Genomic DNA, 25,559 nt, shown 5'->3' on the forward strand with positions numbered 1-25,559 from the left:
GAGGATGAATGAAAGCAGGTTGACTAAGCAGATATACAAGGAGAGTGTGGAGGGAAAGGTCGGAGTGGGAAGACCTAGACGAACGTATCTTGATCAAATTAAGGACGTCCTGTTAAAGGGTCAGGTCAAAAGTACCCGAAACCGCCGAGCTTGTATGAAGAGAGTTATGAATGTGGACGAAGCGAAAGAAGTATGCAGAGATCGTGGCAAGTGGAAAGAGGTAGTCTCTGCCTACCCCTCCGGGAAAGAGGCGTGATTTTATGTATGTATGTATAAAATTAAAAGTTCTAAGTAATAAAAGTAGCTTCTAGCGATATTTCAATCAGTATGATGATATAAGTCAGAGTTAACGAGCGCCCGCGCACTCGGTCTTGTGACGTAAGAAAACATGAAACGGAATGTGGTGAAAATATTCGTGTTTATCATTACATTATCACTTTTCTTGCTTTGGTATAACGTTTATAATACATCAAAAACTAAGTTAACCTTACAATCGTTGGGAATCATCAAAATGATTCAAAAATCGAATGTGACTGATTCACCTCGAAAATTACTAATCCTCAAATACATTCTTATATGGACAGATCCAGAATTAGTACCTGTTGTCTATTTGAATGGCGGACAAACGCGGTTTGAACAAAATAAGTGTCCATACACTAATTGTTACGCTACATCTAATGCCAGTTTCTTGCAAGATTATTCCCAATTCGACGTTGTAGTATTCAACGGTCCCGAAGTGATTTCCTGGCCTGCTAATATGTTACCATCCAAGAGGTCTGAGAATCAAAAATATGTGTTTGCAACAATTGAATCATCTCACAATTATCCGTTGTGTTCTAATAAATTCGACGGCTACTTCAATTGGACTTGGAGTTATAGATTAGACTCTGAAAGTAGATGGGGATATATAATTGTTCGTAATAGCATGAACAGGATAATAGGACCTAATAAAGTGATGCACTGGTTGAAGTTAGGTGAGATGAAACCAGTATCAGAAGAATTCAAAAAAAGTTTAAGGACGAAAACAAAGGCAGCTGCTTGGTTTGTTTCAAACTGTCTAACCCGAAGTAAACGAGAATACTACGTAAAGAGCCTCAAAAAAGAATTAAAAAAATTTAATTTGACTGTGGATATTTATGGAGAATGTGGATTTTTATCTTGTTCAAGATCATACGATAGAATATGTGAAGAGATTGTAAACACTCATTATTACTTCTATTTAGCGTTCGAGAATTCTTTTTCGGAAGATTATGTAACGGAAAAATTATTAATTGCACTTCAAAACAATGCCATACCTGTTGTATATGGAGGAGCTAACTACACCAGGTGATGTTTTTAGTACATGTATCACGTCTTTTTCACTACTGGGGTAGACAAAGCTTATAGCAACATAAATCGAAACTGTATTTGGCTAATTGCATTTATAATGGGACGAAGCGTCCTCACAACGTGCGTGAAAATGGTTACCTTAATACTCGTATAAGTACTTTTACAATAAACACAGACAGCTGTCTCACATTACATGATTTTTTAAATTATTATTTTTGTTTTGTTCTAAGTACCAGTAGTACGATAATGAGTGTCTGGGTTCCGAAAGACTTCATGTAATTAATTATTCATTAATTTTGTAAAACAAAAACTATTTAAATATGTACCATACAAATGTAGACACCAGGGCAACATTAAGAATTCGGGATATTTCTAACACAACTGACCTTGAATGTGAAGTGGTTAAATAAAATAATATTTCCTTGTAGGTTTATGCCTGATGGCATATATTTAAATGCAAGAGAGCTGGGCGTTGAGAAACTTGCACGAAAAATGGACGACCTTATAAGAGATCCGGAAATGTACGCAGAATTTTTCAAATGGAAAAATCATTATACTTACCACAGAAAAAATGAAAACAGAGAAACAGACGACTATTGCAGCATCTGTGCCTTACTGAATAATGAAGAAATGATGAAGAAGAAATCGGTGTATAAGAGATTTAGGAAATGGTGGGATTCGTCAAGCACAATGTGCGGGTCCTAATCTAAAAAGCAAAATACGGCTTAGAATACATAACACCGTCTTTCTTTTTATTTGACTATTGACCTATGCCATATTTAGCTGTATAACTATGTAATTGATAGGTTGCTAGCCCCTCACGTAAAAGATAATTTCAAATATTATTTCATGGAAAAACTCACTTCTTCGCTTCGTCTAAAACAATTATAAAGTAAAACAATGGTGAAAGTTAATGTGTGAAATATGACTGCACCAATAATTGTACTTAAATTAAACCTGGTACAATTATTATTTAAATTACGATTTTTTAAAGATCGATAATTTGCCGTTCCCTAAGTAAATCTGGGATTTTATTTCGAAGGGCTCCTTGTTTGCTTACAACTTCTTTACAATATTGTTCAACTTACATAATACCTTACGTTCTTCGCTAGATTTTTTATTTATTATTAAGATTTATATTTTTCGGACACTATCTTTATGCAATAATCAATATTTTGGATTTATATGTGAGTAACATACATATAATCACGTCTATCTGATTGACAGATGTGATTATATTAGATGTGATGTGTTACATCCGAGGATGCCGAAAACTGGTCCAAGTGGAGAGAGAGAAGTCGGAGGGCAGACCTCGGTCCCCGAAACACTTCTGTGACGGGTGTCATATCACGTCTATATCCCTTACAGGGAGACAGAGCCAACGGTCTTGAAAAGATTGATAGGCCACATAGTTGTTTATCTTAGTGATAGAATTAAGATTCAAATAACTGTGAGTTAATATAGGTACCTAAAACATTTTATTACTCTTGTATTTTTTTTTTATTCAATTCGTGTTTTGCAATCGATCACAATTTGCTTATTCGTCGCTACTAATCAATCGCCAGATATATGGGTATGCAATAATATGCTTGAACGAAACTACCATGTAATAAATTTGTATGCATAGTACACGCACCTTTTCATTGATTTCTATATTTAGGAAAATACGTTGTAGAAAAATTGTTTGTAATACATTTAATATTGCAATTTACAATCTTTTTTCCTGTAAAAAAATATCGACAGAATCAATTTCTATCCTGAAAAAGATTGGGAGTAAACTTTTGTTTTAAAATAGTGCTTTTTATTTGATAAGCAAATACCTAGTTTGTACTAGAACAAAAAAATCAATGAAATCAAGGACAAGGGTTTAATTAATTTAATGAATTAGCCTTTATAGTTTTTTAATATCTGTATAAATATCAAAAAAGATTTTAGTTTACGTGCCCTAAAAATAAATTTTACTAGTTATCAGAAACCTTACTTAAATTAAAGTATTTATATGATCTAAGCTGGTTGGTTAAGAAAACGTAAACGCTTTTTCAATAATGCTCAAACTAATGGAAATTTCGATAGCAAGCAATACAGCTGGTATAGTTTACATCGTGTTTGGTGTTACTGAAAATAAACGTATTCTTATCGAAAATGACAAATAATTTCAATGTGCAAAACGTTTATAAGTTGATTTTAGAAAATATAAAAGGATAAATATTTGATGGTGTATTTTACAAGTGTTAGTGAACTGTGATTTGTCAGTTGAAAATATTTTGTAACAATACCTAGATAGTCTGCTTCGATTGAAGATTGCATTCAAATTAAGGAAAGTCTTGACGTAGTCTATATATTTCCAATAATTGTACATAACTTATTTCTATTATTGACTATATTCGATAAGGCTGGATTGTTTCCAGCACTTAATAAAAAAATGAAACATAGCCCAATTTTGATGAGAATATTCATGTGCATAGTATCATTATTGCTTTTTCTGCTGTGGTATAAACTTTACCGCAAATTTTTGATAGAACTCGCTGACATATCCAACATGAAATCTGCATCATTCATAAAAGAGTTAAGTAAAAAAGAAAAATCATTTCGACCGAAACTTAACGCATCAATAAAATCAAAGGACTTAAAATACATTTTAATGTGGACGTCACCAAAAAATGTGCCGTTCGTATATCTTGAAGAGGGTCAAAGACGTTTTATAAAGAATCGTTGCAAATTCAAGAACTGTTACGTCACACCAGACAGATTTTATTTAGAAGATTATACACAATTCGATGCTGTTATTTTTGCGGGACCTGATCTTGTCACCGAGGACATTGATTTGCCTAGTCGACGATCTGTTAATCAGAAATATGTATTCGCAAGTATAGAATCATCACATACTTATGCCATATGTTCTAAAAGATACGACGGGTTCTTTAACTGGACTTGGACCTATAGACTTGACTCTGAATGTAGGTGGGGATACATAGTAGTAAAGAATAAGAAAAACCGAATAATAGGTCCAAACAGAAAAGTACCTTGGATGAAATTTGATGATATGAAACCGGTCAGTGAAGAGTTTCGGAAAGGGCTATTGACAAAAACAACAGCAGCTGCTTGGTTTGTTTCCAACTGCCGCACTGCCAGTGGACGTGAGGATTTTGTACAAAACTTGATTGTGGAGTTAAAGTTCTACGGGCATTTTGTGGACACATACGGACGATGCGGAAGCCTAAAATGTCCGAGAGAAGATCAAAAAATATGCGATGAGATGATAAAGCAGAAGTACTATTTCTATCTAGCATTTGAGAATTCATTTAGCATAGATTATGTCACTGAAAAATTGCTTCATGGTCTTCAAAATAATGCCATACCTGTTGTTTACGGAGGTGCTAATTATACGAGGTAGTAGCGTAACAATTACATTATTATTTTTAAGATTAGCCTGATAGTGTATATTATATCTAGAATATAATAAAAATTATGCAACGACTAGAGTAAATTCCCAAAGAGTGTTGGTGCAAGGTAAGTATTGAGTATTTTTAAATTATGCATGTAAGTACAAAAAAAATATCACTTTAGTCTGAATTGAAATTGGAAACTTTTATTTCAGATTCTTATATTTTACTCACACACAAGCGCCGTATCATCTATCCACTGAGAGTAACCGTAGTGTGGTCCTAGGAAAAAAACATGATTAAGTAATGTAGATACATACCTATAATCACGTCTATATCCCTTGCAGGGTAGACAGAGCCAACAGTCTTGAAAATACGGATAGGCCACGTTCAGCTGTAAGCTTTAACTCACGTTATGTAATCTAATAAATAAATATGCTTTAAATTACCTATGTTCATTCTAGGTTTATGCCAGACGGAATGTATTTAGACGCAAGAACACTAGGTCCCAAGAGACTTGCGGACAAAATGAACGAACTTATAGGGAATCCCCACAAATATGCTGAATATTTTAGATGGACAAATCACTACATATACGCGAAGAGAAGCGAGAGCGTACTGACTGACGATTACTGCGGTATGTGCAAGTTGCTGAATAATAAGAAAATCATGAAAAGAAAATCAGTCAATCAACATTCCTTGAAATTCAGAAAATCAATTACATGAATTTCAAGGAATGGTGGGATCCACCTAATGTTTGCTGATTTAATGTGAGGTTTGATTTACTTTTATTACATACATACATATAATTATGGCTTTACAAGTATCCCTTATGGGGACTGAGCCAACAGTGTCGAGGGACAAAGGGACGTTGTATAATTTAATGTGTAAACAGTGGTTTAACAATACTTAGATAGATAGATAGATAAAACTCTTTATTGCACCATAAGAGTAAAACATACAAAACAGCACAAAAACAGATAGAGATGGCACAAAGGCTCGCTCCAGTCAACCATTGGGTGGAAACCAAACAGGAGATTGGCGTTGACGCGGAGCAAGATAAATAAATGATAAACATAATAAAATGCACATAGAATAAATATCTATATACATATAAATACATACAAATACGCATATACATATGAATACATATAAATATATACAATACTTCCAGTTCATTCACTTTGAAAGACTGTTGAAATATATTTTCTGTTTTAGTTTCATTAATACAAGCAGTAAGTAAAGTAGGTACAGAGGTGTGAATATAATGTAAAAAATATATAATAGTGCGTACGAAATTATGGAAGAATAGACCTATTTCTGTGAAATCAGATATTTTCTACTATGGGACTTAGGTACATTAGGTTTAAATTCAAAATAGGCAAACCACTTCGAAATTGCCAGTCGCCTGCTGTTACTTGCCATGCAAATTGCACCGAAGCGAACGCCTGCGCACTATCTGCGGCGCCAGGTACAGTAACATCAAATTTAATGGATACTCTGATTACGGATAGCTCATAAGTTTAAATCTACACATATTATATAACTAGCGACCCGCCCCGGCTTCGCACGGGTGCAAAATTATAAATGTTATTATACATAAAAACCTTCCTCTTGAATCACTCTACCTGTTACAAAAAACCGCATCAAAATTCGTTGCGTAATTTTAAAGATTTAAGCATACAGACAAACAGACTAAAATAGCGACTTTGTTATATACTATGTAGTGATAGCAAATTGATTAGTATTGATTTAAAATCGTGATTTTTAGAATTTCTGTTTGTATGTTTGTTTGTACTCGCATCACGCGAAAACTATTGCTAGCTTGCTTTACCAAGATGTTTTAAGCTTCGTCCAACTGAAAAACTAGTATAGAAATTTCTCCACCCAACTCCCCAAGAAAGCAGTATAGGGAGTCATCTTTTTCGTATTAAGTTTAGTTAGTAGTAGTTCAGTAAGTTTAGTATTAAGCTAGTAGATAAATAAAATGCATTTTGTTTTAAGATTATATGTGTGTTTATAGACTTTGTCACCAATTTTAATTCGTCGTTTTTATCGCGCGAAAAACTATACGTGTCCCGTTTAACGTCATAAGAAAAAGCGAAACAGCGATAGTTCTTCGCGCCATTAAACCAGCGTAGCGCGTGCCAGGCCCCGAACTATATTTGCGGGGGTGCAACTAGGAAATTACAAATATGAGAGTGAGAGAGAGAAGAGATGAACATGCTTTGAAAATAAAATAAAGATATTGAGTTTTGAATAAAAAAATTAAGTTATTGAGTTTTAAACTAAAAATTAAATAAATACATCACGACACGACACATTGCTTTTTTTGTTAATCCTACGTTCTTACACTATTTTGCTCTGTGCGCGGACCCAATGTTACGTTTATGTATGTATGTTGTACAACCCAAGTTCAATACAGGCTAGAAATCAATCCTTTGTAAATTAGTTAAGGCCGGCTTAGACGAAGACTAAACGGATTTGCTTTGCTAACTGTTGCTCTGTTAGGCTGGGAATACACAGATGTACCATTAGAGACTTGGACTTGGTTTCATGGGTTTCATTCCCAATATATGTATAAACACCTATATTAAGGGCACATCCCTTGCGAGTTCTAAGTCTTAAAAGTCTGAGAGGCCACGTTCAGCTACACGGCTTTTATGATAGAATTGAGATTCAAATAGTGACAGGTTGCTAGCACATTGCCTACAAGAAGAATCCCAAGTTTATTAGCCGTTCCCTTAGTCACCTTTTACAACATCCATGGGAAAGATATGGGATGGTCTGAAGTGCCGGGAACCACACGGCTGATACTTACTCGCTTTCTTAGAACTATCATGTTCTTTTAAATGAACGATTATGATGACAATGGTAACAAGAAGAACAGAGCCTTATTTCTGTGCTCCATGAAAAGAGTATTTTATTAAAATTACTATATAAGTATCTATCTAAGTTGTTAAAAAATAAACCATAATAAATAAAAATAATTGATATTATTTATTGAAACTTGAATTAAGACATTGTATAAGGAAACAAAAACAGTCTGACCAATACTCCGAACAGAATAGAATTTTCCTAAAAACAAGTAAGTACCTACCCAAATAACTAATTTTTATACATATTTCACTGAACATATAAATCTGAATAACAGTTGATATCGGTGTCTGCTCATTCTGCTTTACCAACCATCAGTTTAAAAGTTGGAGCTATACCATCATATAATGGTACGTTGAATTTTTTAGCGAATTCCCGAGTATTAATTTCGTGGGCAGTCTCCCAACCGCTTCTCTGGGCCGCTTTTTGGGTACCAATTGACGTCATCCATGCACTCGTTATGGGAACACCGTTTGCTTTACATATTTTGCGTCTAAAATAAAAGAATTGCAGTTAAACAATGTTTTGAATATCCAAAATTAAGTTAATGTGCTATATAGCTTATATATTAGTATACTAGAGGCCGCCCGCGACTTCGTCCGCATGGAAACCCTATCAATCCCGCGGGAACTCTGGGATAAAAAGTAGCCTATGTGTTATTCTGGGTCTTCAGCTACCTACATACCAAATTTCATGGTAATCGGTTCAGTAGTTTTTGCGTGAAAGAGTAACAAACATCCATACATCCATACAAACTTTCGCCTTTATAATAGTAGTAGGATAAGCTAGTAATAGTTCAAAGTAGGTAATTTAGTCAAATTGATTAATTTATCATTAGACATATATGTAGGTTCACCCCGAGCTCCAGAGATAAGGATGCAACCGGGACTAACACCAACAGCGTCTTTAACAAAAGATAAGTTTAAAAAAGAACTGAAACTACCTATTTATTAAAATTTTAACATACATACATATAATCTCGTCTATATCCCTTACGGGGTAGACAGAGCCAACAGTCTTGTAGAAACTGATAGGCCACGTTCAGATTTTTGGCTTTAAGATAGAATTGAGATTCAAATAGTGACAGGTTGCTAGCCCATCGCCTATAAGAAGAATCCCAAGTTTATAAGCCTACCCCTTAGTCGCCTTTTACGACATCCATAGGAGAGAGATGGAGTGGTCCTATTCTTTTTTCTATTGGTGCCAGGAATCACACGGCACTTACAATATTAAACTTATAATCTAACCTTGATTGAACGAGTGCATTCCCAACTCCACGGCCTCGGTAATCAGGGTGCACTATAATACCTCGACCGTGGTAGTATTTATCAACGGCATAATTTTTAGGTACATCGAACATCGACTTCATACCATCAAGTAATTCAAATAATTTACGCACTTCACTAGTCCGAGGCTGAAAGATAATTTATTTGAAATTCTGTAAAGATCAGTTACGTGTATCATTTAGAAAAATATTTATAGTACGCAAAATTTCCGTTACCGTTATATCTGGTAGCTTGTCATTAAGGTTTGAGTTTAATTTCATGCCAGATGCACCAATTACTTTACCATTTGAACCATATTCCGCCTTGACGCAAATCGCTATATGAACATTTTCGTCATTTAATATCCCTTTAACTAGTCCAATGCATTCTTTTTGTGCATCATCACTATTATGGATTCCTAGAAATTCAAACAATTGTCGATAAATTCACATCGGATTATAAATGAAATATTTTGGTGCTCCATAATTTAAGCGGCTCTATATTTATATAATATCACTGATGATTTCTAAATTGAAACATGTTTTATTCACATAAATTGAAATGATTAGTACCTATTAAAATGCCTGTGGTATTATTACATTGAATGAAATATTACCTGCAAGTTTTTGAAGACTCTCATCTCTCAAAAAAAAATTTGAATATAAATCAACGACGTCATCCATTCCATTTTTTGAACAATCTTGTACTCTGAACTTTGTAACTGACCCATCTCCATTCGTGTATCGAAATTCACTCCATACTCTAAGATCCATCTCATTCAATGACTAATAAGATACTAGTCTAACAGTTTGACGATAACAATATTTCCTTATGATAAAATTATTTACATTTTCCGTAATTAACGACAGCAGATTACACTGCCTTATCAGTTTGCGTTACGTTAGGTCTAATTTGTTCAAATAAACTCATGAAAGGCTTATTTTGATCATTGGTGTTTTGCACTTATGCTGCATTATGATAATTACGACATCCCTATTAGATGCCTTTACTCTATTAACACGTTAGGAGAAGATGTACTCCATTACAGTTAAGCGCATTGAAAGGTTAAGTTGCTAACTCTTTGGGGCTTGACTTCATGAACAGCGGCGTCTGCAGAGTGAAGTACTGGATGGAGGTGTCCATTTTGTCTTATTCTATGTTATTAATAAGATATAAGATATTATAATCTCTTAGCCCTTAGTATCTGGCTGTTAAACTATAATTTGGATTTCCATAGGAATCACCAAAAAGAGAGAGACTGACGTGCAGAATTATTGATCTTAGAACGTCAAGAGTGCAACAGTTAATATTCAATTTTATTTTGAAGTTTCTATATCAAGATATTTATATAAACATTTCTATTGTTTATCAGTAGTTTTGATTGCAGTAAATATTTATAAACAGAGGTAATTTAATAATCGATAAGATAACAGTTATCGGATATGATATCATATTCCAGTTAACTCAAACTAGATTATTATTGCGGTAGCAACAAAGTTACCTACGTTTAATTTACCATCGTCATAATTATTTATGGAATTATAATTCGTTATAATAAAGGATTCATGAATTTTACTCTTACTTCGTATTTTTCGTATAATATAATGGTATGCCGTGTGGTTCCCGGCACCAATACGAAAAAGAATAGGACCACTCCATCTCTTTCCTATGGATGTCGTAAAAGACGACTAAGGATGGGCTTATAAAATTGCGATCCTTTTTTTAGGCGATGGGCTTGCAACCTGTCACTATTTGGATCTCAATTCCATCATTAAGCAGAGCAGCTGAATGTGGCCATTCAGTCTTTTCGGGACTATTGGCTCTGTCTACCCCGCAAGGGATATAGACGTGACTATATGTATGTATGTATGTATGTATGGCTATATATTTCGAAAACTCCAAATTCTTTTTAAGTTAATGAAAGTTGATGTGAAGTTTATATAGTATAATAATTTAAATTAAATGGTTTATAAGCTTTTATAACTAAAGAAGTATTACCTATTATAATTATATAAACACATCAAAAGATCAACTTCACTTTAACTACTAACTCTGAACAAGAAAAAAGGACAATGTGCATAAGTATAAAATGTTAACTGATATAAGTGCACACTAAATTCAAACACTTGTACGAAATTATATTTTATAATTTTAAAGTTATTTTTCAAGGAAACAGTAACAGTCATTTATTAAGAATTTATATCTCAACTTTAACAGCCATCAACTTGAAAGTCGGCGCTATGCCGTCGTATGGCGTAACATCAAATTTCTTGCAAAATTCTTTCGTGTCGATTTCAAACGGAGTATCCCAAAGGTCCTTCTGAGCTGCCTTTTGTGTACCTATTGATGTCATCCATGCTGTACTAACGGGCACGCCGTTTTCTTTGCAAATTTTTCGTCTGTAAATATGCAATAAGCCTTCAGTTTTGAGCATGTAAACAATTTTGACTGAACCAACAGACAACGGCTTCAAAATCTAATCAGGTTTTATGTTTTATGAACAGAGGGTCATGTTCTCTTTCTTAGTATATGTAATATATTCTATAGGAAGAAATGTGTGTAGTATTTAGCGTATAAACACGTAACCTTTTTTTTATTTGATTAAGTGCAGGAGTAGACGCTATTACTTGTACATTTTAATTAAGTCTAGAAGACAAACATGTCCTTTTCCAAAAAATTATTTCACGTAGGCGATGAGCTAGCTACCTGTCACTATTTGAATCTCAATTGTATTTTAATCCAAACAGCTGAATGTGGCGTGTCAGTCTCTTCAAGATTATTGACTCTTTCTACCCCATAAGGGATATAAACGTAATTATATGTATGAAACTAATCTATGCAAGCATACCTTGACGCAACAAGCTCGGTTGCAATACCAATACATCTATAACTAGGATGTACTATAACGCCTCGCCCATCATACCACAGGTCCACAGAGTAGCTTGTAGCAACATTGTACATTGCCATCATACCTTGCAGTATTTCCCACAACTTATTCATTTCTTTGGTTTCAAACTGAAAACAAATTAATTGAGTTTTACATACAAGCATACACGACACACGACTTTTCGTCACGAGACTACATATTTACATTTGCATATACTCGTATCTTTTGTTTCATCCACATTAATATTTCTAATCTTGTCTAATCTAGGCAAGGTTGTCGGCATATAATACTCTTGACCTGACCTTTTGCTAGAACGTCCCCAACTGGATTAAGGCACACATTTTAGTAGGATCAACGTTTTCGGTTACACTCCCCCTAAATCATCTTCGTTCTCCATTCTTACAAAAGATGAAAGTGCTTATTTTCTATCTAGCTTTTAGTAATCCAAGGAATAGAGATAAATGTGCAACGTTTTAAAGTTCTGGGAAAATATGCCACTATAGTTTTACCGTTATATCTGGAATACCATTTTCGGAGCTTGTATTGAGCTTCATACTTGATACCGCAACCACTTTTCCATTTAAATCATTACTTTCTTCAACGCATACTACTATATGAATTCCTTTCTCTTTAAGCATTCCATTAACAAGCCAAATGCATTCATTTCGAGCTTTATCATTATGCGATGCACCTTAAATAGAATTAGATCGAAAATAATATTTTGATTGAAATGTTTGTTATACTTCTAGCATTACTGGTCCCCGATGAGCTTTTCATAAGTGTAATTTTAAGATGCAATATAATTTTAAAGAAATAGAGTAGTCTCATAGCAAAACCTGGCGAAAGCGGGATACTGATACTGATAGGTTAAAAAGGCATTAATGAATTGATTTAGTGAAAATGCAAGAAAAATGGCACAAACAAAAAGCATAGTAGATTTAGTAGATTGATTACTTCCAAGACTCTTCGTAGGTAAGTGGAAGAGATATTAGCTTTGGAATGCTTAAGAATACCATATACGGCATGTACAGTCAGTGATGGACAAACGTAGTAGTTTAGGGTAGTTTGTTCTGCCGCTTCTCCTAAAGTTGTCTTTGACGTCATGTTTTGCTTCGAGCCAACTTTTGGATCCATAAAACACGGAACAGATCAGAGACACGAACACTACCACTACGCTTAACACTATCAATTCAATTTGAAATGTACCTGAAAGTTTGTAAATACTCTCGTCTTCTATAAAATATTTGCTATATATATCAATGACTTCATCCATACGATCCGGTGTTAAATCCTGGACACTGAATTTGAGAACTGAACCATCGATTTTTGTGCGCTGAAATTCACTCCACACTTTATAAGCCATTTTTATGAAAGCTGTATTTTAGTTACTAACATGTTGTAGATTAGTTTGTATTTATACGATCTATTGTTATCATCACATGAACGTCTTATCAGTAGATTGTGAATAATCAGTTAAAATATAGTTTGATTGCAATATTACGTTAATGTTCCAGTGCTCAGCAGCGATAAAGAAAATAAGTTCTGTGCCAAATTTTTCCTGAAATAAAATTATAAAAATTATTTAAATCCACGGCACCTCAAATTTGAATGAATGTTGTGCCCACTGCGTGCGTACAAGAAAATAAACTGAAATGCAGTAAAAAATTAGGAAAATTCATAAATCCAACGACGAGAAACTTTGATCAAATATTCAGCTTTCCTGAAACATTAACAAACTGGCGAAACATTTAAGTCAATTATAAAAGGTTATGCTACCTGCGAATTAGTTCTGAGAACATCCAAGTTTGAGTTATTAGAAAATTTAAATACTTCGTTTGGCGCTTAAGTTTTATTTGAGGACATTTTGAAGTGAGAAAATGATACAAATTATTCATCTTGTTTATTTCCTTTGTTCTTATATTGGCTTCTGATAGCAAAAACCAAACAAATCTTTCCTATCTCTTTTTGAGAAGTCATCACCGCAGTACGTTAGTATAAAGACTATTAAAATAAAAATTAATATAAATAGATATATACGGGATAAATTACACAAAATAAGTTCGAAACTTGAGTTACGAGATATTTACAATTTATATATATATAAAGCGCTATACTGTGCCAGAAGATTCATATCAACCGTAAGACGACCAGCGATCCCCCAATGATATTTCTTCCTCTATTGGAAGCTACTTTCATCTAACGTTTCCCCGCAGACTTCTATGATGACCAGGTCATCAATCAACGACTCGTATTAGTCGAAGACACGAAAACGTAATATATTTTTTGCATATTATGCTTACTTGGTGCAATAAATCGTTTTAATTGCTGCTTATAATATACGCTTTCGAAAGACGAGTAAAAATTTTTGTTCCTATAAAGACCTAAACAAACTGGTGTAAGTTAAATGTAATATTGTGAAAAACTAGGAACAGCATTTCATTAAAATTTTCAACAGGAAATATCCATCAATTCTTTGCAAACAAAGGGCCATTGTCTATCGCTTCTTTTGAAATCCGAAAAACGTACCTGCTCATAATTAGAACATGGCGTATTTTGAAATTCACTAAAGCAGACATTCTTCTGTAATACAATATCATTTTGAATCCTTACTAATTCTCCTTATATTTTAATATCTACTTACTTCATCTTGTTATGCTTCAAGTATTGTTATTCTTATCTGTCACAAAGATCTTTATCCCATAATAAAGCCATACAGCTAAACTGGTCTTTCAGTTATTTGAGACTGCTCTGTCTGCCCTGTGATTTTTATGCTATATTATTTACATACATTATTACATTACCCCTTTTTCATTTTGTGGCAGATCCAGAGCCTTCACGAAACCACATTTACCACTTAAAGAATAAAGAACTGTCATAACCAAAAAAAAAAATCTTCCTCTTATTCCTCCTGACTTTAGTCCCGGCCTTTGACCATGAATCCTGCATTCAGTGAGTCAGGATTTTACACGCAAAGACTCCCATCTGACCTCCGCAATGTACCGATCATGGTTACATTCTTAAAAAAAAAATTGTTCTCTTAAGTTACTCCCCTTAAGTAAAACAGAGAAAAACATGAAACATATCGGGTCTTTTTTACCAGCATAAGTGTAAAAAAACGTTTCACACCAAATTAATTGTCCATCTTCGGACTCTTCCTGTTGCCTCTCACGGCGCCGAAATGTCCATTTAGACTAGTTAAGGCGATATCCGCTGACAAACGAACGAACAGATTGTCAATTATAGCTTCATTTCCATGTTCCATCTCTATGACCTTGACTGCTATCAGCGAGGGAATAGGCATATTTAACTAGTGCAGCTTTTGCAATGATCCAATATGGGTTAGGTCACGTTTGCAGAGGTCAGACGAGAGGTCAGGGGTTTTCGTTTACCGAATTGCCCAATACAGGATCATGGTCGGTGGGTGCACCTAGGGCTACTTTCGTTAAAGTGAGGATATAATCGGTACTGATGTAAGGAGAAAAAAAATATTATAATTAATATATTCTAATATTAGGTATACTTTTTTTGTAAGGGCTCATCTTCGGAATTACTGAACCCATCATGAATATTTTTTACTGTTAAAAACGTACCATAAATAGAGTGCCGTGTGGTTCCCGGCACCAATAGAAAAAAGAATAGGACCACTCCATCTCTCTCCCATGGATGTCGTAAAAGGCGACTAAGGGGTAGGCTTATAAAGCTTGGGATTCTTCTTTTAGGCGATCGGCTAGCAACCTGTCACTATTTGAATCTCAAGTCTATCTTAAAGCCAAATAGCTGAACGTGGCCTATCAGTCCCTAAGACTGTTTGGCTCTAACTACCCCGCAAGGGATATAGACGTGATTATATGTATGTATGTATGTATGTAGGTAAAAAGGTATGTAAAGGTAAATGTAGGTAAAGGTAATGCCAATCTAAGGTCTGCCGCGCCGATGGATGCATGGCTAGGGGCGAGCCTAGTCTCGAGCGTGCCACTTCCGCCATGGGGTTGGGCGACCCCCAGGTAATGGCTAGCCTTACCCTGGCATGCGGGGCTCTGCTGGGGCGGACAAAATTGTTCCCTTACGTCTCGTGGGAATCGCATGATGATCCGTAAAAAGCACCTAAATGGCGGCGATGGTGTCCGCACCCCATCACGTCTCGTTCCCGGCGGGAGCGGTATGCGGTCTGCTGAAAGCCGTTTTGCGACGATGAATGTAAGAGGAGGAATGAAGGAAAAGATTGAGGAAGTATGCCAGATGATGGATGAAAGACGTTTGGATGTGTTGTGCGTGAATGAAACGAAGCGGAAAGGATGCGACGCGACGCAGCACGGCCCTTACACGGCGTATTGGTCTGGAATTTCCAGTACCAGCCGAGGCTGTCAAGGGGTCGGTCTAATCCTTTCTGCACGAATGGCTGAGTGTGTGAATGAGTATGAGTGTGTCAGCCCTCGTCTTCTATGGATTAGGCTGAAAGTTGGAATCACTCGGATCTTCGTTCTAGGTGTTTATGCACCTTGGGATGTGGGTTCGAGGGGTACAACATCAGCAAAAAGCGAAAACGAGGAGTTCTGGAATAGTGTAAGAGAAGTATTGAAAGTTACCAAGCCAAATGAGAAGATTATTATGTTAGGTGATTTTAATGGATGGGTGGGTGTAAAGCGTGATGGATATGAAAAGGTGCTTGGTGCGTTTGGTGACGAAAAGGTGAATGATAATGGAAGAAGTGTATTAGAAATTTGTCTAGAGTGGGATCTTTTTGTGTCGAACTCAATGTTTCAACATAAAGAGATCCACACCTATACAAGAGTGGAAGGTATTTTAAAAAGTATGATAGACTTTGTGATTGTAGATGAAAGATTGAAGAACAAAGTGCTGGATACCCGTGCATATCGCGGTGCTGGCATTGACTCGGACCATTTACTGGTGATATCCCGGATAAGGGGTATCTTCAATCGCTGGCGGCACAGGGTAAGGGAGCAAACCAGCGCTTTGGAAAGAGTGAGAGTAGAAAATTTGCAAGATATGGATGTAGGTAAGAAGTATATTAATAGTCTGAAGGATGAAATTGAAGATTTAGATGAGAGGAGCAATATTGAAGATGGATGGAAGGAATTTAAAGAAAGAATTGTGAAAGTAGCTGTTGAAGTGTGTGGTGTAAGTAGAAGAAGGAAAGGGAAAAATCACAAAAATGCGTGGATGAGTAAAGATGTGCAAGAACTTGTGCGATTAAAGAAGAAAGCATGGCTGGATTTGTTAGCAGCAAAAGCTAACTTAAGAATGCAAGAGGTTATAGATGAGGATGTGAATGAAGCACGTAAGGAATATAAAAAAATGAAAGATTTGGTTAAGAAAGCTGTGATTAGAAAGAAAGAAGAGTATAAAGAGGATTTTGATAAAAGGCTATCAGAAGACTTTCAGTCAAATCTGAAAGTATTCTGGAAATCCGTAAGGTCAGCCCGAGGAAAAACTATAACCAGAGAGCTGACTAGGATCAGATGCCAGGATGGTAGCGTTGTGAAAGGAGAAGAATGTGTGCTAAAGATATGGAAGGACTATTTTGAGAGTTTATTTGAAAAAAAGGAAGAAAATAAGAAAGAGTTCTGCTATAGCGAAGAAAAAGAGAATGAGATGGAAGGCGAAATTGAAATGTTTGAAATTGTGGAAGCACTTAAGAGTATGAAAGCGGGTAAGGCTGCCGGGTATGATAGAGTGTCGGTCGAGATGCTTAAAGCAGGAAAAGGCGTCGTAGCTAGACAGTTGTACTGCCTTTTCAATTTGTGTTGGAGAAGCGGCCGAGTACCAAAAGATTGGTGTAAGGCTGTTATTGTGCCACTTTACAAAGGAAAAGGGTCACAACTGGACTGCAAAAATTATCGTGGTATAAGCCTGCTTAGCGTCGTCGGCAAATTGTATGCTAAGGTATTGATTAATAGAGTCAGGAATGAAACTGATGACAAAATATGGGATGCTCAAGCGGGATTTCGAAAGGGAATGGGATGTACTGATCAGGTCTTTTCCTTGCGGTGCATAGCCGAAAAGTTTTTGGCCAAGAGTCAAAAAGTCTATTGCACATTCGTAGATCTGGAAAAGGCCTATGACAGAGTTGAGAGGAATGAATTGTGGTCAGCACTTTCTATGCATGGGGTGAGCAGTCTCTTGATACGAGCACTGAAATCCTTATATGAGGATTCGAGTGCTTGTGTTAGGATAAACGGAGCGCACACTGAGTGGTTTAAGATTGAGAAAGGTGTTAGGCAGGGATGTGTTGCGTCACCGTGGCTGTTCAACCTATTTATGGATAGTTGTTTGACAGATTTGAAAGAGTCTGAAAGTGGATTAAGGATGAATGAATTACTCGTCAAATGTCTGCTCTATGCCGACGATCAGGTTATACTGGCGTCATCAGCGGAGGAGTTACAGGAGATGGTAAACTGTATGCATGAAGCTTTAAAAGAGAAAGGAATGAAAGTGAACGTAAGTAAAACTAAAACACTGGTTTTTGAAATGGAGAAAGAAATGACAGCATGTAATATTTTGATTGGAGGAGAAAAAGTTGAGCAAGTGAAAGAGTTTGTATATCTAGGATCAAAGTTTACATCAGATGGCAAGTGTGATAGTGATATTGAAAGGAGAGTGAACGCGGGGAACATGGTGAATGGAGCTTTGCATGCCTTTATGAGCAGTCAGAAACTATCCAAAAAGGCTCGACTGGCTGTGCACAGGGGCGTGTTGGTCCCGACATTAATGTATGGGAGTGAAAGTTGGGTATGGCAAAAGAAGCACGAAAGCAGAATAAATGCAGTGGAAATGAGAGCGTTAAGGAGTATGTTGGGTGTGAAATTGAGTGACCGGATAAGGAACAGCGTGATAAGGGAATGTTGTGATGTGAAAGAAGATGTAGTTACAGGAATAGAAAAGGGTATATTGAGATGGTTCGGTCATGTGGAGAGGATGAATGAAAACAGGTTGACTAAGCAGATATACAAGGAGAGTGTGGAGGGAAAGGTCGGGGTGGGAAGACCTAGACGAACATATCTTGATCAAATTAAGGACGTCCTGGTGAAGGGTCAGGTCAAAAGTACCCGAAACCGCCGAGCTTGCATGAAGAGAGTTATGAATGTGGATGAAGCAAAGGAAGTATGCAGGGATCGTGGCAAGTGGAAAGAGGTAGTCTCTGCCTACCCCTCCGGGAAAGAGGCGTGAGTTTATGTATGTATGTATGTATAAAAAGGTACATTGGACATCTGTATACAGGCTTTGCCTAACTGATGCGCTAAGAATGGAAACGCAACAGTGTATATGTCTGTGTTAATGTTATTTTGTGCCGTGTGGTTCCTAGCACCAAATAGAAAATAATAGGAACACTCCATCTCTTTCCCATGGATATCGTAAAACGCGACTAAGGGGTAGGCTTATAAACTTAGGATTCTTCTTTTAGGCGATGGTCTAGTAGAACCTGTCACTATTTGAATCTCAATTTTATTATTTAACCAAACAGCTGACGTGGCTTATCAGTCTTTTCAAGGCTGTTGGTTCTGTCAACCCCGCAAGAGATATAGACGTGATAACATATATGTATGTTATGTTTATTTAATTAACAACTACTAACTTATATTCCAAACCTTTGTCGACAGTGATATGGGTAATTTTCCAGTTGCAAAATTGCTTATATTTTATGGAAGGCATCGTTTATACTTAATTGAATTAAAACTTTTCAAGATAAAAACCAAGTTTAAGAATATTGTTACCAAAAAGCGACTCCCGTCTGACCTTCATAATACATACATACATATTATTACGTCTATATCACTTGCGGGGTAGACAGAGCTAACAGTCTTGAAAAGACCGAAAGACCCCGTTCAGCTGTATGGCTTTATAATGGAATTGAGATTCAAATAGTGACAGTTTGCTAGTCCATCGTCCACAAGAAGAATCCCAAGTTAATTAGAGTATCCTTTTGTCGCCTTTTGCGGCATCCAAAGAAAATGGGACAGATTAGCCCTAAACTAAAGATATATATCATAGTAAAGGAAATTTTATAACTCTTTTAATAGTTAATTCAAGAGAGACTTTTTTAAATATTTTGACTAAGCAAATGTTATGTAAAATTGTAGTCAAGATACTAATTTACGCCGTGGTTAGAAATGTTTAGGTTGAGATATTACAGAATACGTAATAAGACAAAGGATGAAATTAATTGGGGTTATTTTGACTTAGTTCATTTATGATTGTATGAAAATTACAGGTATGAAGGTCGATTATATTTAAAAATGCGTTGATTACTTTAATCCAAAAAATATTATAAAGATTATTAACAAATAGGACTTCAAATATATGTAAGTTTATAATGTTCATCAAATAATAACCTCGACTCTGCCAATCATGTTATACTCATTTTTATTACGAAAACGAATTATCCCTTTAAAATTTCAAACCACTTTTAAACCCATGTACTTGCAGCTGGGCGGCGGGTCATTGAACCTTATCCCGAGACGAGACCCCAACTCCTCATACGACATCTCAAAGAGGGTGTCCCAGTCGTCCATCTCGCAGGCTCGTTGGGTACCAATCATAGTGCACCACGCACTTGTGATCGGTACGCCGTGAGTGATGCACACTAGTCTTCTGAAATAAACGATGAAATTTTATCTGAATTCCGTCAATAAGCCGTACGAGCAGCAGCTGAACATGGCCTTTCGGTCTTTTCATGATTATTGAGTTATGAAAATTTAACACTGGCTACATTTAGTTTTTAGTTCTCAGGAAATACTGTAGGTGGCGCTTTACTCCTACCTTTTTGTCTGTGGCCCGTGTTCTCACTTTGTTAAGAATTGTGCAAGAAAATAAAATAAGATTATTCAAGAAAACAATTCTTTAATTAGTATTTTCAGTCCATAATCCAAGAGGTTATTGGCCCAGGATACTCTGCGAGTAAAGAAAAAGTGTTAGAAAGTCACCAGAAAGTGAAAAATTTCATTGTTGAAAATAACCTAACTTCAAGCAATCAAAATGGATTCGTCACGAATGAACTTAGAAAAATTTGACGGAAATAATTTCAGACAGTGGAAATTTCAAATTAAATGTGCTTTGAAGGCAAAAGGGATAGATATTTATACGCCAAAAACAGAGAAAGATACTGCTGAGTGGTTGAAAAATGATGGCATGGCGATGTTTTTATTAACATCTTCTATGGATTTCAAACAAATCACCTTAGTAGAAAATTGTGAAACCGCCGTAGAAATGATGACAAAACTTGAATCTATATATGAGCAAAAAAGTGAAATATGTAAAATGCTAATTCATGAAAAGTTTTATCAATACAAAATGTCGGAAAGTGACAGCGTGGCTCAACATATTTCAAAAGTTGAAACCTTAGCAAAGCAGCTGAAAGAAAGTGGCGAGAATGTTAGTGAGATTGCAATAATTACTAAAATACTTGGAACATTGCCCATGAAATATAGATATCTGCGCCAAGCATGGATGTCATTGGATCCTACACAACAAACACTCAATAATTTGACGGCTCGTTTATTAGATGAAGAAGCAAGTTTAGCGTCAGTGGAAGAGCAAGAGACAGCTCTCCTTGTTGTTAACAAAGGTTGGAAGAAACAAACAAAGCCAAATGAGTCAGAAGCTGGTGGGAGTGGTTTGAATCAAAACAAAAACACTAAGCACAGGTTTGAGTGTTATAATTGTGGAAAGCGAGGGCACTTTGCAAAGGAATGTCGTTTGCCAAAGAAAAGTAAACAAAGAAAGCCTACACAATCGTCAGACATGTTGGCATTTAATGTGGAAGTTGATTACTACAACACAGAAGAGAATTCCTGGATATTAGATAGTGGTGCCTCTGCACACATGACTTATAGAATAGACTTCTTTGTGGAGTTGTTTGAATGTGACCAGAAATCATTAACATTAGGAAATCAACAAGCTTTAGAAGTATCGGGCATTGGTAAAGTGTTGATAAAAAGATATGTTAATGGACAGTGGATTAACAGTGAACTACATAATGTATTATATGTTCCTAGTTTGCGGAGGAATTTATTTTCAGAAGGAGTTCTTATACGACAGAATTACTCTATTATAAAGAAAGACCTTAATGCTTTAATATACAAAGAGAATGATATAGTGATGAGTGCAAAAATAAGAGAAAATAACCTATATGAGTTAAATATAAAAACAATAGTTTCAAATACTTGTAACCTAGTTCAAAACAATAATGATATTAAGATATGGCATGAACGCTTAGGACACATTAATACAAAAGAAATTAAAAATATGTGTGTTAATAGTGCAGTAGAAGGTTTGAAAATTAGTGAAAATGATGAACAAAATTTTGTTTGCGAGGCATGTGCATATGGAAAGCAGTGTAGGTTTCCATTTCAAAAATCTACACGAGGGGAACTACAGCCTGGAGACTTAGTGTACAGCGATGTCTGTGGACCAATGAGTCAAGCTTCGGTTCAAGGAATGAGATATTTCTTGTTATTCAAGGATGCAGCTACAAGTTTCAGGCATGTATTCTTTATTCAAAATAAAAGTGATGTTATGGAAGTATTCAAGAAATATAACAAAATTGTTAAGAATAAATATATGCATGGTGTTAGAACATTACATACTGATAATGGAAAAGAATATGTCAACAGAGCTTTTAAAGATTATTTGGAGAAAGAAGGAATAGTTCACGAGCTTACTGCTCCATATACACCTGAGCAGAATGGACGTGTAGAAAGAGAGAATAGAACAATTGTGGAGTGTGCTCGCTCCATGTTGTATGCAAGAGACATTCCATTATATCTTTGGGCAGAAGCGGTGAAATGTGCTGTTTATATATTGAACAGAACATCTTCCAGTCAGACTCCAGAGAAAACACCATATGAATTATGGTACGGTACTAAACCGCAGCTAGGTCATTTGAAGGTGTTTGGCAGTGTTGGATATGTTCATGTACCAGATCAGTTGAGGACAAAGTTTGAGAAGAAGAGTGAAAAAATGATACTAATCGGTTATGACAACAACAATTACAGAATGTATGATCCAAATAAGAAAACCATAAAAATATCTAGAAATGTAATATTTGATGAACATTTTGTTCCAGAAATAAGGAAGAATATTGCACAAATTAGCATTATGGACGATGAAGATATTGCTATGAAAAATAATGAAACAGGAACAGTAAATACAATTAATGTATTAGATGAAACGCATCAAACAACAGAATCTGATGATAGCTTGTTAAGCTGTGACAGTGATGACCCAGCATATGAACCGTCTCGAGAAATAGAAAACATACCACACTCGAATGTAACATTGAGACCGAGAAATAATAGGCGTTTTGAAGCGAACTTGGTTGAGTTGTCATTGCCTCAAACATATGATGATGCATTACAAAGTCCACAGAAATATGAATGGTGTCAAGCTATCAAGGAGGAATTGTCTGCACATCAAGAAAACAACACATGGAGTGTGAAAGAAAGATCTAATGAAAGAACACTTACTACAAAGTGGGTGTTTACAATTAAGAAAAATGAGAATAATGAAACATGTTATAAAGCTCGTTTATGTGCACGTGGGTTCAATCAGATCAAAAATGTTGACTATCAGGAAATATTTTCTCCTACGACTAGGTATGATTCTATTAGAATTGTTTTATCTATTGCAGCTAAGTATAAGTTAAAAATACAGCAATTTGATGTAAAAACAGCTTTCCTTAATGGGTATCTAGAAGAAGATATTTTTATAGAAGTTCCTGAGGGAGTCAATTTAAATAAAAATTGTATTTTGAAACTTAATAAATCTCTGTATTCTAATATAGGAGGGAATGCGTGTAAATTAAACAAAAGCTGAATCGATACTGATTTATTGATCATCAAGTATATAGTATATAATAGTATAACATATTACAATTAGGGCTACACTACACCACGGGGGTGCAAAAAGAATAAAAATAAAAATATTAGTTTTATTTTTATGATTATAAACAAATACAATGTTATATAGGTATTCGTGTAGGTTTCGTCGACGAAAATTACCTACTGTAAGAATATTAATTAATACAAAGTATACCTATGTGCTAAACAACACAGATAATCTTAATATTAGACGATTATATTATAGATATAGGTATGTATTTAGGTATACTGTTGACGACTACATTTTACAAGGTAAGTACAATTTTTTTTTTTTTTTTTTTTTACATATTTAAGTATACGATTATTGTACATATTTAATAAATGTTAACATAATGTAAGTACTTAACGATGTATTATTGATATGACATAATAAACCTTTTTGTCCTATTTTTGTGTACTACGTCTACTTTATTATCATCTTTTGCAATTTTCACATTACATCCTAAATCTTCTATGACAGTAAAAGGACCGAAAAATTTACAATCTAACTTTTTACCTACTTCATTTTTAATTAATATTAAATCTCCAGTATTATATGATACATCATTTAATGTTTTATCATATAAACATTTCCTCTTTTCTTTACTATAAATTAAATTCTTACGAGCATCTTGAAGAGATACTTGTAAACGATGCTTTAAATGTAAAGGATAATTTTCTGGATTATACAAGGGTTCTATATTATTATTATTTCTAACTCTACAGGGAATTTTACTAGGTTTACCAAATACCAATTCAAACGGTGTGTAGTTCGTCTCTGTGTGAACAGTATTATTGTAGCTATAACACCAAAATGGAAGCCATTGACTCCACGTATCTTTTTGATCATCACAATGTATGCGTAAAAACGCACCTAGGCTCTTATGAGAAATTTCAATAGCTCCTAGCGATTCGTGGTGGTAAGCTGTAGATGTTAACTTTTCTATACCTAATAAATTACAAACCTGTTCCATTGTAGATGAGACAAACTCCGTTCCGCGATCTGTTGCAATAGTATCTGGTATTCCAAACCTAAGTATAAAATTATTGACATGTGCATGTGCAATACTTACCGTCTCTTTATTTTTTAAAGGATAAGCTTCGACAAACTTTGTTAATTCGCATTGGATTGTCAAGATATAGCGATTATCATCTGAGTCTCTCTCTAAAGGTCCACAAAGGTCTAAATAAATTTTCTCAAAAGCATTGGAAGCAGTTGTAGTTATCTCCATTGGCGCCTTGGTATATCTACAATGCTTCATTTTTTGACATTTGCTACATTTATTTACAAAATCCTTAATATCCTTATCTAAACCAGGCCAAAAAAATAACCTCTTAATGTTATTAGTCATTCTACGAATTCCAGCATGTCCACTGGTTGGTAACAAATGGAAGTCATGCAAAATATACTGTTTGTCTTCGTCATTCTCTATTCTCTTAACACTCTTTATTATATAAAATCGTGGACCGGTCCAATTCGTTCTATTATTTATTTCTTGTAACAAATCATTTATGAATGTTTTTATCTCATTATTTTTTACTATGCATAGTTCTTTTACTTTGATTATTTTACAAAATTCCATTAACTTAGTCACAAATTCGGCTCGCGTAAAATGTGCCCTAAAGTCAATGTTTATATAAATAGTATTCTTTATTTTGCAATAAATGAAACATTCTTTTTCTAAATCTACGTTATTTTTGCTCCTCAATTTATCTAAATCCTTTTTTTCTATAAAAGTCAATTCCATGTAATCGTTCGGTATTTTAAACAATTCCACAACTCGAGGCTGATCAGACCTTTCATCAGTGGGATTACTTAAAATAGAACTTTCACTACTTTCTTCCAAATTTTTACGTTGTCTCCTAGTCAAAACCATTATAATGTCTTCGTTCATGCTTTTCAATGTATCTGACGTAATATAAACTCTAGACAAAGCATCTG

At 35.1% G+C, this 25,559-nt stretch overlaps 4 protein-coding genes across 4 annotated transcripts; 2 read left to right on the forward strand and 2 right to left on the reverse strand.

Moving 5' to 3' along the window:
* The first annotated feature begins 343 nt into the window (after positions 1–343).
* LOC106141075 (alpha-(1,3)-fucosyltransferase C) lies at positions 344–2,046 on the forward strand. Its single transcript, XM_013342732.2, has 2 exons — positions 344–1,326; positions 1,758–2,046. Exons 1-2 carry the CDS (start codon positions 389–391, stop codon positions 2,032–2,034), a joined length of 1,215 nt encoding a protein of 404 aa, XP_013198186.2. The 5' UTR covers positions 344–388; the 3' UTR covers positions 2,035–2,046.
* A 1,576-nt stretch (positions 2,047–3,622) lies between these two features.
* Positions 3,623–5,476, forward strand: LOC106141085 (alpha-(1,3)-fucosyltransferase C-like). The gene is made up of 3 exons (XM_060947064.1): positions 3,623–4,719; positions 5,177–5,398; positions 5,431–5,476. The coding sequence occupies exons 1-3, from the start codon at positions 3,752–3,754 to the stop codon at positions 5,474–5,476; spliced, it is 1,236 nt and encodes a 411-aa protein (XP_060803047.1). The 5' UTR covers positions 3,623–3,751.
* A 2,217-nt stretch (positions 5,477–7,693) lies between these two features.
* LOC106142699 (uncharacterized) lies at positions 7,694–10,837 on the reverse strand. The gene is made up of 4 exons (XM_013344568.2): positions 9,471–10,837; positions 9,091–9,272; positions 8,837–9,003; positions 7,694–8,082 (listed from the first exon to the last, which is right to left on the reverse strand). Exons 1-4 carry the CDS (start codon positions 9,625–9,627, stop codon positions 7,884–7,886), a joined length of 705 nt encoding a protein of 234 aa, XP_013200022.1. The 5' UTR covers positions 9,628–10,837; the 3' UTR covers positions 7,694–7,883.
* Positions 10,838–10,980: 143 nt separating this feature from the next.
* On the reverse strand, positions 10,981–13,140 carry LOC106142700 (uncharacterized). The gene is made up of 4 exons (XM_013344569.2): positions 12,948–13,140; positions 12,251–12,432; positions 11,703–11,869; positions 10,981–11,253 (listed from the first exon to the last, which is right to left on the reverse strand). The coding sequence occupies exons 1-4, from the start codon at positions 13,102–13,104 to the stop codon at positions 11,052–11,054; spliced, it is 708 nt and encodes a 235-aa protein (XP_013200023.1). The 5' UTR covers positions 13,105–13,140; the 3' UTR covers positions 10,981–11,051.
* Positions 13,141–25,559: the final 12,419 nt, after the last annotated feature.

Source organism: Amyelois transitella, chromosome 12 (assembly GCF_032362555.1).
Source record: "Amyelois transitella isolate CPQ chromosome 12, ilAmyTran1.1, whole genome shotgun sequence".
NCBI classification, from domain to species: Eukaryota; Metazoa; Arthropoda; class Insecta; order Lepidoptera; family Pyralidae; genus Amyelois; species Amyelois transitella.